At 43.0% G+C, this 17,692-nt stretch overlaps 1 protein-coding gene across 1 annotated transcript in view; it reads right to left on the bottom strand.

The window, feature by feature from the left end:
• LOC122186850 (myosin heavy chain, skeletal muscle, adult-like) overlaps positions 1-17,692 on the bottom strand; it is a 132,690-nt gene that overhangs the window by 112,951 nt on the left and 2,047 nt on the right. The window contains 13 exon segments of the mRNA XM_042883819.1: positions 13,098-13,202; positions 13,289-13,459; positions 13,545-13,670; positions 14,215-14,418; positions 14,568-14,876; positions 15,094-15,218; positions 15,391-15,556; positions 15,635-15,818; positions 16,127-16,323; positions 16,540-16,658; positions 16,753-16,879; positions 17,114-17,503; positions 17,590-17,692. The exon segment at positions 17,590-17,692 is cut by the window's right edge and continues 5 nt beyond it. Of these exon segments, the coding sequence (XP_042739753.1) occupies positions 13,098-13,202; positions 13,289-13,459; positions 13,545-13,670; positions 14,215-14,418; positions 14,568-14,876; positions 15,094-15,218; positions 15,391-15,556; positions 15,635-15,818; positions 16,127-16,323; positions 16,540-16,658; positions 16,753-16,879; positions 17,114-17,503; positions 17,590-17,692 (2,326 nt within the window).

Raw genomic sequence — 17,692 nt, 5'->3', positions numbered from 1 at the left:
GACACCAGTGCCCACCTGGAGAGGATGAAGAAGAACCTGGACCAGACAGTGAAGGACCTGCAGCTCCGTCTGGATGAGGCAGAGCAGCTGGCCCTGAAGGGAGGCAAGAAGCAAATCCAGAAGCTGGAGGCCAGAGTGCGTAGGGCTGGTATTTGTGCAAGTGTGTGCAACACCAGGTCAGAGATAGCAGGGAAGCTCCAAAATGGGCTTTTCATTGCAGGTGCGGGAGCTGGAAGGGGAGGTTGATGCTGAGCAGAAGCGCAGCGCTGAAGCCGTGAAAGGTGTGCGCAAGTACGAGAGGAGAGTGAAGGAGCTGACCTACCAGGTAAGGCTGATGGCATCTTTGTGTTGACATAGCATTCTATAGGAAGCCACTGCATTTCTCTATGAACTCCAAGAGGAAATGTCATTTTGTGGTGTGGGGAAAATAATTTCTCTCTCTTTCCTGCTTACCATCCACTTTAGTCTGAGGAAGACCGGAAGAATATTCTTAGACTCCAGGATCTGGTAGACAAACTGCAGATGAAAGTGAAATCCTACAAGAGACAAGCTGAGGAGGCTGTAAGTACCATGCCGAGTGGGAACAAAAGTCATTTTGCAAGGGAGAATCACACAGTGGCTTATAAGCATGGAAACAGAAGTTTGTGTGAAGTTAAGTGGTCAGCTGTTTGACTTTGTAGTGGTGTCCTGAATAACTGAGATTGAGGAGGCTTATATTTAACCATTGATAGAGTGCTGAGAAGAAGTCCATGCCTTAACCTGCAAAAGACCTGATAGACCTCAAAATGTAGGGACAGGAGAAGTAAAACGCTTGTCTTTGTTCACCAACTCCCTGTACAGGAGGAGCTGTCCAATGTCAACCTCTCCAAGTTCCGCAAGATCCAGCACGAGCTGGAGGAAGCCGAGGAGCGGGCTGACATTGCAGAGTCACAGGTCAACAAGCTCCGAGTGAAGAGCCGGGAGTTTCACAGTAAGAAGATAGAAGAGGAAGAGTGAGGATGTCATGAGGCAGCAAAGCGGTGTGAGGAGTGCACAAAATGTGAAGCTTCTTCTGCTATGTCTTTGTAACCATGTCAATGTCTAGAGAATAAAGTCTGTAGATTTCTTTGCATACACAGCAGAAGCAGTAGTGCTATTTGTCAGAATTCAAGTTGCTACAGTTACTAATGGGTGTGCATTTTTCAAATGATGATTCTAAGAGAATTAATGTTATAGCGTAGAACACTAAATGTAGCATTCATTGCCAACAGAGCAAGCAAGATGTTGCAGCACTACACAGTGTTCCCCAACAATGCAGTTTTACAAGTATAAATGTATAAGGGTAAACAGCAAGAGGAACTCCTTTTAAAAAAAAAAAAAAAAATTAAACTTGAAATGGGAACAACTCCAGGAACATGACAATATGACATGAATTTCTTGCCTAACACTATGAGAAAACAGCAGAACACCGACCATGGTAGCCATTTGCACCTTCCTTTCACAGCTAAAAGGCAGTGTTCTTCAACCCTAACAGAGTAACAACTAAAAAGAAAAACAAACAAAAAAACAAACAAAACATATGGGAAGGACAAAAATGAGGAAAAATGAGGCTACGAAGAAAATCTTCCAGGCACAGATAGTGCTACTGACTGCAACTTTTTTTGGCAGTGAAGCAAGAGTCTACTCAGCCTTAGGAGACAGCACCTCTGGATTGATTTACTCCGAAGCAAAGAGCGTTGTATTCCGAGTCACTTGTAAAGAAACATCTTTTCTTCATTCACATGGAATAAGAGTTTTACAAAGGCAACTGCCTGTCAGGCTAGGGAAGTTAGAAATAAAGAAAAGCCATCCTGGCAGCACTGGACCCTGGTGCATTGTGTATCTGCTAAGGCAGGCATATGTAACCAACAGAATATGGTCTGAATGCAGCCTGGCCCAGCTGTCCCTGTGGCCATCCCTGCCCCACGCCATCATGGTGGCCCTTCCGCTCAGCAGCAAGCAGACCTCACTGTGCCATGAGCCCATCTGGGCTGAGCCCAGGGATGGGGTGCAGGGCAGGGACAGCTCACCTGATGGCCAGTGACTGGATGCATTCTGATACACTGGCTAAGCATCATCCTGAACAGCAAAAACATGCAGCCATGCCTTACAGTTTCGTAAAGGAATTTGGGAATAGGTCTCAAGATCACAAAAAAAAATAAAAATAAAAATAAAAAATAAAAAAAAATCAATGTTTTTATTTATTTGCAACTCCATTTTCAGTCAACATAAATTCATTATCCGCAAATTTTCAAATGGAATGTTTAGAGCTGGAAACAAAAATGTGACAATGTCACTTCACCAGACCATTATCAGCTGTCTCTTACCAGAGAGAAATACCCCTCGCGTCACAGTCACACCTCATTCACTTTTGGCAGTGCGTATGCTGGTGAACAGCTGTTCTGAAGGATGAAGCACAGGAGGAGCAAAATGTCATCAAACATCTCTGATGAGCACCTTGAGAGCTCACTGAGAATTACAACCACTGCTATCGAACCAGGGTGATCTGTTTGTTTCACAGAAACAAGGTCTAATATCCCACTAGTTTTGTGAGGGAGTTTTTGCCCTCTTTTTAAATCATTTTAATAGAGAAAGTAAATTAAAATAAGTTTTGTTACTTTATATACATTAACTATATTGTCTTCATGATGAGGGCTGCTCTGAAAGTAATGCCTCCTGTTTTATCGTGTTGTCACACAATGTCAGAGGCAGATGTTGATGGGATGGCAGTAGAGGTTGGACTTTCCTGCCAGTATTCCATCACATGCTGTTGACTTGTAACAGATGGCAACAGAGGGACACTGACAAAATAGCACCTAACACAGAAGAGTTTATGAAGAAAAGGTTTGTCACTGAATTCTTGCACATGGAAAAAATGGTACCCATGGTGACCGTCCACCTCTGCTTTGCCTTCATGAGGCCCCATCTGGAATATAGCATCCAGGTTTGAGGCCACCTGCATGAGAAATATAAGGATTGCTGAAGTACATCCAGAGGAGGGCCACGGGGATGATCAAAGGACTGGAGCACTTCTGCTATAAAGACAGGCTGAGGGAGCTGGGCTTATTCAGCTTGGAGAAGAGAAGGCTCTGGAGAGACCTCATTGCAGCCTTCCAGTACTTAAGAGGAGCTAATAATCAGGAACGAGATATTTTTTTTACACAGTCTGATAGTGATAGGAGAAGGGAGAATGATTTTAAAACTAAACTAAATGAAGAGAGATTTAGATTAGATGTTAGAGGAAAAAATTTCAACTGGAGGGTGATGAGGCACTGGCATAGGCTGCCCAAAGAAGCTGTGGATGCTCCATCCCTGGAGGCATTAAAGGCCAGGCTGGATGGGACCATGGTCAACCTGATCCAGTGAGCAGCAAACTTGTCTGTGGCAGGGAGCTAATAGGCCTTCCATGATTCTAGGGGTCTTGTCTGGTATAGACCAGGAGAAAATGTTGAAGAGCTCTTTTTTCAACTCTGGGAAACATGTTCACAGGCCCTGATTCTGCAATGTAATTTTGATACCCTTGCATCTGCTAGAAAGGCAGCACAGCGTATTGCAAGCAGTATAGCAAACTACTTGAGTGTATTGAGGACAACCTCCTAGTATAGATGATAGAAAGCCCTGTCAGAAGAGAGGTATTACCAGGCCTGTTGCTCAGCAGTGTGGAAAAAGTTTATTGGAAAGGTCAAGATTGGAGGTGGCCTGGTGTGCAGTGATTGAGCCCTTGTAGAATTCACAGTCTTAAAGGATATGGGAAAAGGAAAATGTAGAGTCAAGACTCTTAGATTGAGACAGGCAAACTTTGGACTGTTTAGAGCACTAGTTCATGGAATCCGTTGGGAAACTTCTCTTGGAGATAAAGGAGTGTATGTGAGCCAAGAAAGACATTTTTCTTAGGTCCCAGATGCTCTCAGTCCCAGTATACGAGAAGTCAGGAAAGGAAGGTAAGAGAACATTTTGGCAAAGTAAAAACCTCTTAGAAAAAGTAAAACATGGGGATATACATCCTGGTAAGATTATGGGAATGTGAGGGCTTGCAAGGAAGGGATACCATTCAAAGGAACCATAAAAGTCTTGATAGATGGGCCCATGTGAACCCCATGAAGTGCAACAGTCTTAAATGTATGACTGTGTACCTGCACTGGGACAATCTGAAGCAAGAATACAGGCTGGGAAATGACTAGTTTGACAGCAGCCATGCAGAGGACGGCTTGAAGGTAGATAGATGAATCTACCTTATATCGCTACCTAATAGATAGGTAGCGATAGATGAAAAAGTGGATTTTAGCCAGCAGCGTGCATTTACAGCTCAGAAAGCCAGTCATATCATAGGCTGCTTGAAGCCCTGCACAGCCAGCAGGTGGAGGGAGGTGATTCTCCCACTCTGCTCCGTTCTAATGAGACCTCACCTGCAGTACTGCGTTCAGCTCTGGCACAACATAAGAACATAGAGCTGTTGGAGTGAGTTCAGAGGAGGGCTTCAAAGGTGAAGAGGACTGGAGCACCCCCTTATGAAGAAAGGCTGGGAGAGCTGGGGTTGTTTAGTGCAGAGGAGAGAAGACAGCAGGGAGACCATATAGTGGCCTTCCTGTGTTTAAAGGAAACCAACAAGAAACATGGGAAGGGGCCCTTTTCAGAGAGTGCAGTGACAGTACAAGGAGGTTTAAGCTAGATTTGATTGAATATTAGGAAGAAATTTTTTTACTATGAGGGTGTTGGAACACATTTCCCAGAGAAATTGTGGATTCCTGGACGTGCTCAAGACCAGGCTGGATATGTCTTTGGGCAGTCTGATCTAGTGGAAGATGTCTGTGCCCATGGAAGAGGCTGGCTTTTGTTTTCTTTTTTCCTTTTTTTTTTTCTTTTTTTTTTTTTCCCTGTTACAGAAGTTTTTTTCCCATGTAATATAGGAGCATGCACATACTTTTCAAAATCACATCATACTGCATTGGCCAGATCATTCTTTACAACGTCCCTGTTGACTCTCTTGAAGTCAACTCTATTGTGAAACATGATTTTCATTTTAAATTCTATTCTTATTGTGGTTTCTACCAATTTGTCTCACACAAAAATAACACTCACTGACCTACTTCTCCACAATTAGCAAAGTGTTGAAAGTCTAACATTACAGGTGCAACATTTTATTCCCTTTGGTACTAAGCATGATTTGAAGAACCATTAAACAACCATCATCATTGATTTTTAGAAAAATGATTCCCGATTGTGTAAAATTTGCTGCAGCAAGTATGTTATTTTTGCCCACAACCTGAAATATCCAGTCTTAAGTTGATAAGGTCCCTTGCATTTTTTTTCAATTAATATATGTTATTTTTTTCTAGAAACTTCCTCCCTTTTGGGGTAAAAAACAGAGCAAATAATATGTTTATCTTTTCTGAAACACCCTTCTTTTCCTTTATTGATCATAAAATGCTTATGATTGACATCTATAAATATAGATATTTATTGATGCTTGAGACCAGGCCATGATAATCCTTTATATACTTTATTCAAATTGGAACAGGTTAGTCCCAGTGATGCTGGTTGATGGGATTACTCTCCCATGTTAGGTTATGTCACTTTCAGTGTGACTGAAGTTGTGGCAAACGCTATTACGCTTAGAGATGCAGAGGCATACTTGCCATGTAATAATCTACATTTTGAAAGTTTACAGAGAACACACATGAACAAAGAAACACACTGAATTTAAACTGAATTTTGCACTTCTTCAGATTATCTGATATACGACTTAAATAAAAATGTTCCCTATCAGATTTACAGTTTGTATGTGTTGCTGTCTGCCATACTCTCAGTATGAGCTGGGCATGCCAGACGGATCAGTGCCTCCTGTGGACCTCTGATGAACCAACTGACAGAGAATGCCAGCCTCTGCTGCCAGCAGCATTTCTGCTGCCCTCAGTGTAAAATGAGAGCTCCCAGGAATGTCAGTACAACCCGAAAAGAAATGCCGGTGCTCTAATTTTCTAGAGCAATGCTTCTCTTCCCTACACGTCTGCTAAGATGCAGCTGAGCACTGGACCATGACAATGGTAAGGACATATTTTCTGTTTAGAAACTTATAGAAATTAGGTCAGACTAAGTGAATTAGACTAGTTAAAGTGAGGGAACTTTTTTGTGTTTCTTGAAGGTGATTAGTATACCATACTGTGGCTGCTACAACACGCTGTCTGGTTAGGAAATGTGCTTTATAAATCTGTTCTGCCATTCCGAACAGAGAATCTCATGCAGGAAACATTAACTGATCTGGAAGAAAGCTGCTAATGATACACTTGTACACATTGTTCAGGATGTAAGACAGTTCAGAATGGGCTTTGACATATTAGTCAAAATGCATGGAACTAGAGCCCCAAGACACTGCTTGTTGGTGGTGGTTTTTGTTTGTGTCTGTGGTATGAACAGGTGTTTTTTCTCTCTTCAAGTCTCACTATTCTTAGTGTTTGGCACATCTGTGATCTAACTTCAATTTAAAGAAGTCAAAATAGTTACTTCTAGGATGCAAGATTGAAAAATGCAGTTTTGTAAAGGTTATGCTATCGTTTCTCAGTGCAAATATTGAGCAGCTTCCTGAAAAGCTACAGTGACAGATAATGTGGGGAGGCAATTACCTTAGTGGTGGAAAGCAAGGTAAAAACCATCATGTCCTGGAATATCAGGATAAGCAGCTCTTGAAAGTGCATCAGAGTTAGCTTGTTATTTAAACTCCTCCTGACACCACAGCAAATTTGAAAGGATGACATATGAGGAAGATTTCAAATGAGACTGACATAGAGAATGTTCTTTCCACCACTCACTGTTACACAGAAATTGATGGTTCATAAAGACTGAGAAGTCCATGTGCAGGAGAAGATGCTCTTTGGAAATGTCTGAGATGTAGAAGAGTGAAACAGAGACAACAGAAACCAGTATCCATTCAAAATAAGAAACAGCAAACAGCTAGCTTTTAGTAAGAGAGAGAAAAAATTATAAGGTATGTTTCATCTGCAGGGTTATAGTGAATGCCTCAGTGTCCAAATAAAAACCAATAAGAAGTAGTATTCCTCAAGGGTATGTTGTGGAGCTGACATTATTCAGCATTTTCTTTAATGATGTAGATAACTGTAGATACACTGGAGTATACTCTCAGCAAGTCTGTGGATGGCCCCAAGGTTTCTGGATTAGTTTATATACCAGAGGGAAGGCATTTTTCCAGCCAGACCAGGTCCTACCCAAAGGTCCTTCACATCAGCCATTGCAATCCCGAGCATTGGTACAGATTGAGTAGTGATTTGATTGACAGAAGCCTTGCAGAGAAGGGCGGAGGGATATTAGTAGATGAAAAATAGGATGTGAACTGGCCAAGCGTGTTTGTTTCCCAGAAGGCAAATTGTATCCAGGGCTGCATAAACAGAAGTGTTGCTTCCAGATCAAGGGAGGTGATTTTCTCCCTCTCTTTTACTCTCATGAGGTTCTATCTGGAGTAATGCATTCAGCTCTGGTGCCCTCAGCAAAAGAGACATGTTGGCTTATTAGAGCAAGTCCAGAAAAGTGTCATAAAAAATGATCCAAGGCCTGAAGCATCTCACCTATGAAGAGAGGCTGATAAAGCTGTGGTTGTTTAGCACGGTGAAGACAAAGGTCTGGGAAGACAAGATACTTCAATACTTAAGGGAGGTCTACAAAAAAGATAGTAAAATGCTTTTTACCAGGGCTTTTAGTGCTCAGTCAAGAGGTAATGGTTTCAAATTGAAAGAGACCATATTTAGATTATTAAGAAAGAAATTTTGTACCACAAGGGGTTGCTCAAAAATGCTGTAGCCATCCCATCCTTAGAGGTTCAGAGCCAGGTTGAATGGGATTTGAGCAACTTGATCTCATTCACAAAATCACAGAATTGCAGGATTTGGGAGGGACCTTAAGAGATCATCTAGTCCAATCTTCCTGCTGAAGTAGATATCCTACAATAGGTCACACAAGTCGGCATCCAGATGGTCTTGAATATCGCCAGAGGAGACTCCACAACCTCTCCAGTGCTCCATCACCTTACTGTAAAGAAGTTCTTCCACATGTTTGTATGGAACTTCCTATGGCCAAGTACGTAGCTCCTTGTCCTATCACTACACACCTCCAAGGCTCTAGTCTGGACTCATCCATTTGCCTCCCACCTCCTTTTAGACATTCAGAATAATTAATTAGATACCCTCTCAGTCTCCTTTTTCCCAGCCTGAACAGAGCCAGGTTACTCATCCTTCCCACATACAGGAACTGCTCCATCATCATCTTTGTGACCCTCCACTAAGACTCCTTCAAAGAGATCTTGTCTTTTTTGGGCTGGGGAGACCAGAACTGAACACAATATTCTAAATGTCACCTCACCAGGGCTGAGCTGGGCAGAAGGATCACCTCATTCAAGTGGCCACACTCCTTTTAATGCACCCCAGGGTCCCATTGGCCTTCTTGCCCACAAGGACACAATGCTGGTTTGTGGCCAACATAATGTCCACCAGAACACTTAGGTCCTTCTCTGCAGAGCTCCTCTCCAGGCCGTTCCCTAACCTGCTGAAAATGCCCCTGACCCTGGCAGGGGTGTTGGACTAGATGATTCTTTAATTCTACAGTAGGATCTTTAAGATGCTTGCATGTAAATATTTTGGTTTCATTTTCAAGCCTGACTGTTTTGATGGCATAAATGGAAATTATGCAGGCACTGTATCTCTTTTGATCCAGCTTTCTGTAAGGAAAAAACATCCTGAAACAGGAATTTACATTCTCTGTTGCCTTACACAGAGCATTGTGATTCTGTTGTGCTATAATGTAGTTGCCATGCAGGACTAATTTTTGCCAGTGCTGTGGCCAGACTGGAGATACAAGGAGAAGGACCATGACTTTACTGCTCTACGCTTGGTAGATGTTTGCATGAAGGTCACATTCACCATATATGTATCTCAGAAAGTTATCTGCTTATAATGTACTATCTGTCTCATGCAGGGTCTTTCTATCTGTCCTTACTCAGTCAGCAATTCCAGCAGCATTCCACACCCTATCAGCCTTCCCAGTTCCCCACCAGTATGTCTTGTTTTCCTAAGTGCAGCTCACTTACATTGTTTTTGGTTCACTTACTTTGACACCGTGATTTGCAAGGACTTGGGCTGTGAGGAAGCATTGGATTGCTCATCTCTCCAGCAGTGCCGGGACCAAGGAGACTCAGAAAGAGGTATGTTTTCCAAGGCATTGTGTTTATTTAGACGAGTTTTCAAGTAGTCAGGAAATAGTCATGAGAGACTGTGTTCATAAAAGCAGTGTGTATCCCCTTTCCTATCTGTAAGTACAGATGTTACTGACAGATCATTCTTCCTTCCTTTCCTTCTTTTCCTTCCTTTCCTTCCTTTACTTCCTTTCCTTCTTCTCTCTCTCTTTTTCTCTCTTTCTCTCTTTTTCTCTCTTTTTCTCTTTCTCTCTTTCTCTCTTTCTCTCTTTCTCTCTTTCCTTCTTTCCTTATCTTTCTTAATGTCTTCTTATCTTTATTCTTACTCATTTTTTCATTTCCAAGCTGTAGTAGGTAAGAGATCTCCATACATTGCAGCAGCTTTAATGGAGCCCATCAGCTGCATCTATTTTAAACTTTCTCTTAAGACATTACTTTATGCCTATTATGGATCAAAGTTTTATCCAAGATCAGTTACCTTTGCATCAGCACTTATCAAATCACAAGCATCCTGACTCCAGAAATAGTGTGTCAACACAAAATGACTCCTGTTCTCCATATATGGCAGCAAACCACAAAGGGAGGAGTAACTAATTTTCCTTACTCCTCCCATTAATTTTCCATTCTGATTCCAAGAAGTCTCTGATCTTTCCTTCTGGGATGCTCAGTGGTAAGGCCAGGTCAGCCCAGTGCAATGCGCAGTTTGAAACAGAGAATTGGATTGAGATGTCATAATTCAGAGAAACTGTAATGTTACCTTTTACCAGATGAGCATTTAGTAACAGATTCTCAAGACGAAATTGCTTACAGACAAGAGAGAAGCCATAACATTTTCAGCTGCTTTGAGATTCTTTCACAGTCGGGCCATGACATGTTTTGAACAAGGATTGTAACATCGTCCAAGGGCAACTGGGATTTTAAGGATCAAACTATGGTCCTGAACCCACTGTGGTTCATTGTCAATTGAAAGACACTGTCTCCAGAATTAAGCTTTATTTTCTTGTTATTTAAACTAAATAAAATAACCAAGCCACCAGGAGAGTGCACTCGCTGTCTGATGTTTCCATGCAGCATGCATGGGGAAGATGAATCTAGGATGTTCTTGAATACTGGCCAGTGTGTCCTTTTCTGCACCGTGCAGCTTTGCGTTGTCATTCTCAAGGGAGGAACTGAACAATGTAGAAATATTCTTTGGGCTAACATCCAAGGGAAAAGTTTTTCATAGCATTACCAAAATGAAAAGAGCTTGATTAGAGTTATGTTCATCTTAATTAAGAAATTGGGTTTTTTTCTGCCTTTCAATATGTGGAAAAAAAGATTTTGTCTACAAAGAAAGAATCTCATGTTTTTTTGGAGCATGCTGGGGAATGAAGATTGGAGAGGGACTGTCTCCCTTCTTTGGATCCCAGATATCACTGGCATGGATACAACTTTCACAGTTTCACACATAAAGATGCTGTCTCTCAAGAGCAGTCATACACAGGGTGTCATCTTCTCCTCCAATATATTTAGTTGCTGCTTAGCAAAGTATGTCCATATTTGGTTACAACATGAGAGGACTCCATGGGTCTAAGGCTCAGTGTACCTGGGAGAAAGAGAGCCTCCTGATCCCAAATGCTGGTGCTGCAAGTACACTGCTGGCTGTGGTTGGTGTCAGTCTTTCCTCACACTCCTTCCTCCGCATCTCTGGCAGCAACTCCAATTCCTTTCTCCAGCAGCTTCACAGCTCCTTGAAGTGTTCCATGGAAACAGTGATGCAGAGCTAGCTAGGACCTCAGGGGCATAGGAGTTCCTGTACCGAGCATACTGACATTAGTACTACCCACAGCAGATACATGATGTACCAGGGTCCAGCGCTGCCAGGATGGCTATTCCATTTTTCTAGCTCCAGTGCTGCTTGCCATTCACATCATCAGCTGTCTTCTGTTTTAAACTTCCAGACCAGCAAGCACCTGAGTGACTTTTCCTTCTCTGTCCATCCAGGGTTCTGTTAGTATGTAATGTGCCCAGAATTATTCTCAGATCAAGTCTTATCTTACAAGATTTAAAAAACCTATTCTTTTACTTTTTTTTTTTTTTTAAATATGTATTTATGCAAAGCTCCACATTATTCCACTTCACAAAAATTTATTATGGTTTTATATTAATATTTCAAAACTTAAAAGAGCTCCACAGTACAGCAGCAGTTTCTGCACTGTTATCCTTTCTGTATATGTTATCTTGCATAGGGCTTTATACCATAGTTAGTCCTCTTTTTCTTGCTTCTACAGTCATTCCCCATTTATTTTATAATAGGAAATGTCTGTTTGGGACTGGTTGGTCTACAGAATAGAGAAGTAAGAAAGTGTCATGTCATCTTATCCAAATAAATTATTTGTTCTACTTTAAAATTGATTCTTAAGAACATCTTTCACTAATAAACTGTGTAATAGATCCTGCCTGATATTTTTAATATTGCTTGCAAACAAACGGCCACTTGTTCAGAGGAGGCAGCAGCTCAGTCCTTGCATAGGTTTCTCCATGAGGACTCAGAGCCATATAAGTACATTTGGGACTTCAGATTTTTCTTATTGATGTGTTTGTTTATTTCTTTTTTATTTATGAGTGGTATCATGGCTCCAAATCCAGTTTCCAAAGTGAGAATGGACCAGCACAGACCACAGACTGCCTCTGTGTACTCTGCCCATTTGGAGAGAGGTCCCCAAAGCAGAAGCATTTTTACTGTGCTAGGACAGACCATGTAATCCTTCTGCCTCTGTCCTGATGCTACCCTATTGTCAGTATGGAGACTTTGTTACTGTTTATCCATAATTTGTAATATAATATGATAGAGTACAGAAACTGTGGGAATGGGACTAAGAAAATTGTTATCCAACCATAAAACTGAAAAAAAGGTTCATTTGAAAATGTTCCAAATTTACATACCTACAGAACTGAATTATAACAAACAAAAAGCCACACTGCTTCTGCTGCGTATGCAGAGGACTCTATGGTCTTTATTGTCTAGCTGTTGAGGTGATTATAACGACAAATTATAAGGGATAGCAACAGAGGGCACTCCTCAGGCCACTGTGCTGTAATATGACATCTTCATTCTTCCTCTTCTATCTTCTTGCCATGAAACTCCCGGCTCTTTGCTCGGAGCTTGTTGACCTGTGACTCTGCAATGTCAGCCCGCTCCTCGGCTTCCTCCAGCTCGTGCTGGATCTTGCGGAACTTGGAGAGGTTGACATTGGACAGCTCTTCCTGTACAGGGAGAGGAGTTATGTGGTGAGAACCGGGCAGAGTTTTCACTCCTCCTGTGGCCAGGCTTAGAAGGATTCCTTGGGAGAGAGTGCAGACCCCCTGTCTCCTGCCTACTGCTGCCTATACATAAGACCAACAAAGACCTCCTCATCCTCCCTTATTCAAGACTCCACTACAACCAACTGCACTGGTTCTTTGTTGCAATTGAGTAGCTATTTCATTACTTGATATTTTCATTTATGTACTCAATCCTGCTAATTTGGTGCTCGGGTACGAGTGGTTTGTCTGGATGACAAAGATCCTGAAACATCCCATCAATGAACAACGATATTTTCCAAATTTCTTATATTCATCACCACCAATGGAAAGCAAAGCTTGCTTATTTTCCCAGAAATACTTACAGCCTCCTCAGCTTGTCTCTTGTAGGATTTCACCTTCATCTGTAGTTTGTCCACCAGATCCTGGAGTCTAAGAATGTTCTTGCGATCTTCCTCAGACTAAGGCAGACGGTAAGCAGGAAAGAGAGAGAATTGGTTTCCCCACACCACAAAATGACATTTCTTCTTGGACTTCATGGAAAAATACCTTGACTTTCTGGCAGAGGTGTGTGTCAACACAAAGATGCCATCAGCCTTACCTGGTAGGTCAGCTCCTTCACTCTCCTCTCGTACTTGCGCACACCCTTCACGGCTTCAGCGCTGCGCTTCTGTTCAGCATCAACCTCCCCTTCCAGCTCCCGCACCTGCAATGAAAAGCCCATATTTGGAGCTTCCCTGCTATCTCTGACCTGGCACTGCACACACTTGCACAAATACCAGTCCTACGCACTCTGGCCTCCAGCTTCTGGATTTGCTTCTTGCCTCCCTTCAGGGCCAGCTGCTCTGCCTCATCCAGACGGAGCTGCAGGTCCTTCACTGTCTGGTCCAGGTTCTTCTTCATCCTCTCCAGGTGGGCACTGGTGTCCTGCTCCTTCTTCAGCTCTTCTGCCATCATGGCCGCCTGGAGGAGAAAGAATCCCTTTGTGACTGGAGACGTTTGGGGAGAATGCATCCACCATCAGCAGTGGAGGCATGCCCCAACTCACATCGGTGATGGCCTTCTTGGCCTTCTCTTCAGCATTGCGGGCTTCCTGGATGGTATCCTCCATCTCACTCTGAATTTGGGCAATGTCTGTTTCCAGTTTCTTCTTGGTGTTGATCAAGCTCGTGTTCTATTTAAAATCAAAAGTATTTTCTGCATTTTGTTCCAAAAAAGAACACTTAATTTGAGAATTGTATTGCTTAAATTTGAAGTTACAATTTAAGAATCTATTATTACCATCTTCTTTAAATGTCTAATGTTGTCAGAGCATATACAGAAGGACAATAGGAAGAAGCACTCCTGAATGCAATTCTACTCACACAGCTATAACACTGTTCTTTGTCTAAGTACAAAAATTGAGATTTAGATTAAAATCCTTCCTACAAGGGATGGATGATTCAAGAACTTACAAAGAAGAAAAGTCTGGAAATAAAAACAAAAGATTGCTCAAAGATATATTGAAATTGGCTATTTTAAATGAGAAAATGAAAACGATGACCAGGGCACCTCATGATCTTGAGAAAAATGAGAAGTAAAATTCCAGGGTTAATTTTCTTTTTTCCTATAGAATGCCTGTTCAACTCTGAAGAAGAGATTGCAACAACAAATGTATCACCTTACACATTATTTACATATCTATGTTTATTTTTCGTATTCTCAGCCAAGAATCTAACCTGAGTGTGAAGGAGCTGAACTCTCTCACTTGCATCCATCAATTCCTGCTCAGCGACTTTCCTTGACCTCTCTGTCTGCTCCAGGGCTGCCCGTAGCTCCTCAATCTCAGCCTGCAGCAGGTTTGCTCTGCGCTCCACCATGGCCACCTGTTCCTTCAAGTCCTCCTGTGTCCTGAGAGCATCGTCCAAATGTATCTGGGTATCCTGTAAAAGAAGAAAGAGTATAATATGGCAGACAACTGTTGGACAATAGTAGTTAGTGCTATTCCATAATAGTTTAGATACGTAATCATTATATCAGTATAATGCCATGCAAGACAGATATCTATATGCACATTCTTAGTTTAACATACCTTGAGCACTCCTTGTGTGTTTCTCAGGTTCTTCTGTGCCTCTGCAGCAACACGGTTGGCATGGCTCAGCTGGATCTCCATTTCATTCAGGTCTCCCTCCATCTTCTTCTTCAGTCTCAGGGCTTCATTCCTGCTCCTGATCTCAGCATCCAAGGTGCTCTGCATGGACTCCACAATTCTGAGGTGGTTTCTCTTCAGCTGGTCAATTTCCTCATCTTTCTCTGCTATCTTTCTGTCAATCTCAGATTTGACCTGGTTGAGCTCCAGCTGAAGGCGCAGAATCTTCCCCTCTTCATGTTCCAGGGAGGCCTGAATAATAACAAAAATATGTTTTTCTTACAGTTTTCTTCCAAATTATCTCACAGGAAAGAAATGGAAAGGCACTATTATACTCAGCATGATAGGTGTACCAATGCTAGACCTTCAGACCCAGTACAAACAGAGCAATAACATTTGCTCAATGCTTTTATCTTCCACACTGTTAAACAGGACTCCGCATGCTAAATCAGTGATTATGAGCATGTACCTCAGCTTCCTCCAAGGCAGCCTGGATTTCAGACTTCTCCTGCTCAATCTGCTTCTTGACTTTCTCCAGCTCATGAATCGCCTTTCCTCCCTCTGCAATCTGCTCCGTGAGGTCAGAAATCTCCTCTGTAGAGAAGAATGAACATTCACATGGTCAGGTATAGAGCATAGAGGGAAAGGCCCTGTGACCCCAGCATAACAGGTCTGCTCCCATCACTGCAGGCACAGACCCAGGTGGAGAGGTGGGCAGGAAAGCTTCTGAGAAAGCCCTGCCAGCAGGAAAGGCTGAGCGACTTACGCTGCAAGTTCTTGTTCTCACGCTTCAGTGTTTCCAGGTGGTCCAGGGACTCCTCATAGGCATTCTTCATCTTGAACAGCTCTGTGCTGAGGGAGCGAGACTCCTTCTGGGAGGCCTCCAGCTCAGCCTGTGTTTCCTCGTACTTCTGCTTCCACTCCGCCAGGATCTGAGGAGCAACAGAGCATGAGTATGGATGCGACAATCACGTTGTGCCCAGGAAACACAGGCCTGGAGCCCAGAATACCTTGTCAAAGTTCTTCTGCTTCTTGTCCAGAGCTGCGCAGGCAGCATTTGCTCGCTCCACGTCAATCATCAGGTCCTCCACCTCATTCTGCAGCCTCTGCTTTGTCTTTTCCAGGGAAGCACATTTGGCATTCACGGCTTCAACGTGTTCCTCTGCCTCCTGCAGGCGCTGTGCCAGCTTCTTCCTGGGAAGAATAAAGCGCATACCACAGTCAGCAAACAAAGAGTACATCTTACTCTCTTGCTTTTCTTAACAGTGCACCTATCCACTCCATAGTCTGTAATCTACAACCCTTAGTTCTCAGACTGCCATTTTCTGCCTTCCGTGCATATTTTCATTTTCGAGTCCACACACATTAAAGGATGCATTTTCCCTCCTCTTGCCATCCATCCCAAAGCACGACATTGGCTTCTCCCTGGCAATACTTCAGGGTGTGTACTTTCAATTTTCTGTTATAACTTTCTGCCAGCCTTCCCCACTCTCCCCACATACTTGGCCTCCTCCAGCTCCTCTGTGCGCTGAATAGCGTCCGTCTCATATTTGGTTCTCCACTGGGCCACTTCGCTGTTGGCCTTGGACAGGGCACGCTGCAGCTCACCCTTGGCTTCCTGCTCCTCCTCGTATTGTTCCCGGAGCAAGTCACAGTCATGGCGGGCAGACTGCAAGCCATGGGCCAGGGCATTCTTGGCCTGAGGGAATAAACATTAGTATAAACATCCTGGAGAATCTCTCACATTGAATTAATTTAATACTTCAAATTCGACCACTGGAAATTATGTGTGTTACAATGAATGATAGATATAAGACTAGAGGACAAATCGTACTCCCTGCAGTAGTCCCTTTCCCTATTAGGCAATGAGAAGTTAAATATGTTTTTATCAGTGAGCTGTAAGAAAAGATATCACCTTGATTTCTTCCTCTAAGTGCCTCTTGAGTTCCTCAATCTGTTGGGTGAATGCCTGCTTGCCTCGAGACAGCTGAGAAATCAGAGCATCTTTCTCCTCCACCTGGCGTGAGTATTCACCTGGGAAAGCATAGAGAAAGGAAATCTAGCCACTTGGGACCAAAACCAAAAATTTAAAGGATGCCGTCCCATTCCACAATTCATGCACTCTCACCTGATTCTGTCTGCAGACGAGCCCTTTGAGTGCTGAGATCATTGATCATGCGTTGATGCTCCTCCTCCTTTGACTTAATCTCACTCAATTGGTCTTCTAGAGTACGACACATCTTTTCCAGGTTTGCCTGTGGAGATCAAATGGAATGAACAAGATTAATACCTGTAGTAAACGGCATTATGAACAGCACAATTTTCATCATAAAAAAGTGGCCAGCAGAGCAGACAATATGACGCTATTGGTTTTGAGTTTAAAAATACATTTTTATACAGATTTATGTATTGTAACTAGGTCACATTATTAAAGTGGTATCATTCAACATTATTTATTTTCAAGGTTTTTTTTAATATATTTTCAGTACCTTGGCTTTGGAGACAGACTCCATGTTGCTGGCCAAGTCATCAATCTCCATCTTCAGCTCACTCTTCTCCTTCTCCAGCTTCTGCTTGACTCGTTGCAGGTTGTCGATCTGCTCCCCAAGCTCTGCTGTGCTGTCCGCATGCTTCTTCCGCAGGGCGGCAGCCGTGGCTTCGTGCTGCAGCGTGGCCTCTTCCAGGTCACGGCGCATCTTCTGAAATTCTGCCTCACGCTTCTTGTTCATATCAATCTGAGCTGCTGTAGCTCCTCCTGCTTCCTCCAGGCGCTCACTGATCTCCTCCAGCTCCCTGGAGAGGTCAGCTCGGTGCTTCTCTGCTTTGGCCCGAGAGGTTCGCTCTGCCTCAATTTCCTCCTCCAGTTCCTCAATACGGGCCTGGGGAGCATCAGGAACCCTTCACACCCATGTCCTTCTCCTTCAGATGTTTTCTGAAGGCCAGAAGGGAAGGACCAGAGACTTGCCTGCAGCTCCTTGATCTTCTTCTGTAACTGCATGCCCAGGGCTTGCTCATCCTCAATTTTGCTCTGGATTTGGCTGATTTCAAAGTCTTTCCTTTTGCACAAA

The sequence above is a fragment of the Lagopus leucura genome, unplaced genomic scaffold, assembly GCF_019238085.1.
Source record: "Lagopus leucura isolate 7727_CA_CO unplaced genomic scaffold, USGS_WTPT01 Super-Scaffold_100040, whole genome shotgun sequence".
NCBI classification, from domain to species: domain Eukaryota; kingdom Metazoa; phylum Chordata; class Aves; order Galliformes; family Phasianidae; genus Lagopus; species Lagopus leucura.
Note: the sequence above shows the minus strand (reverse complement) of the source record. Positions and strands in the feature narration are given on the sequence as shown.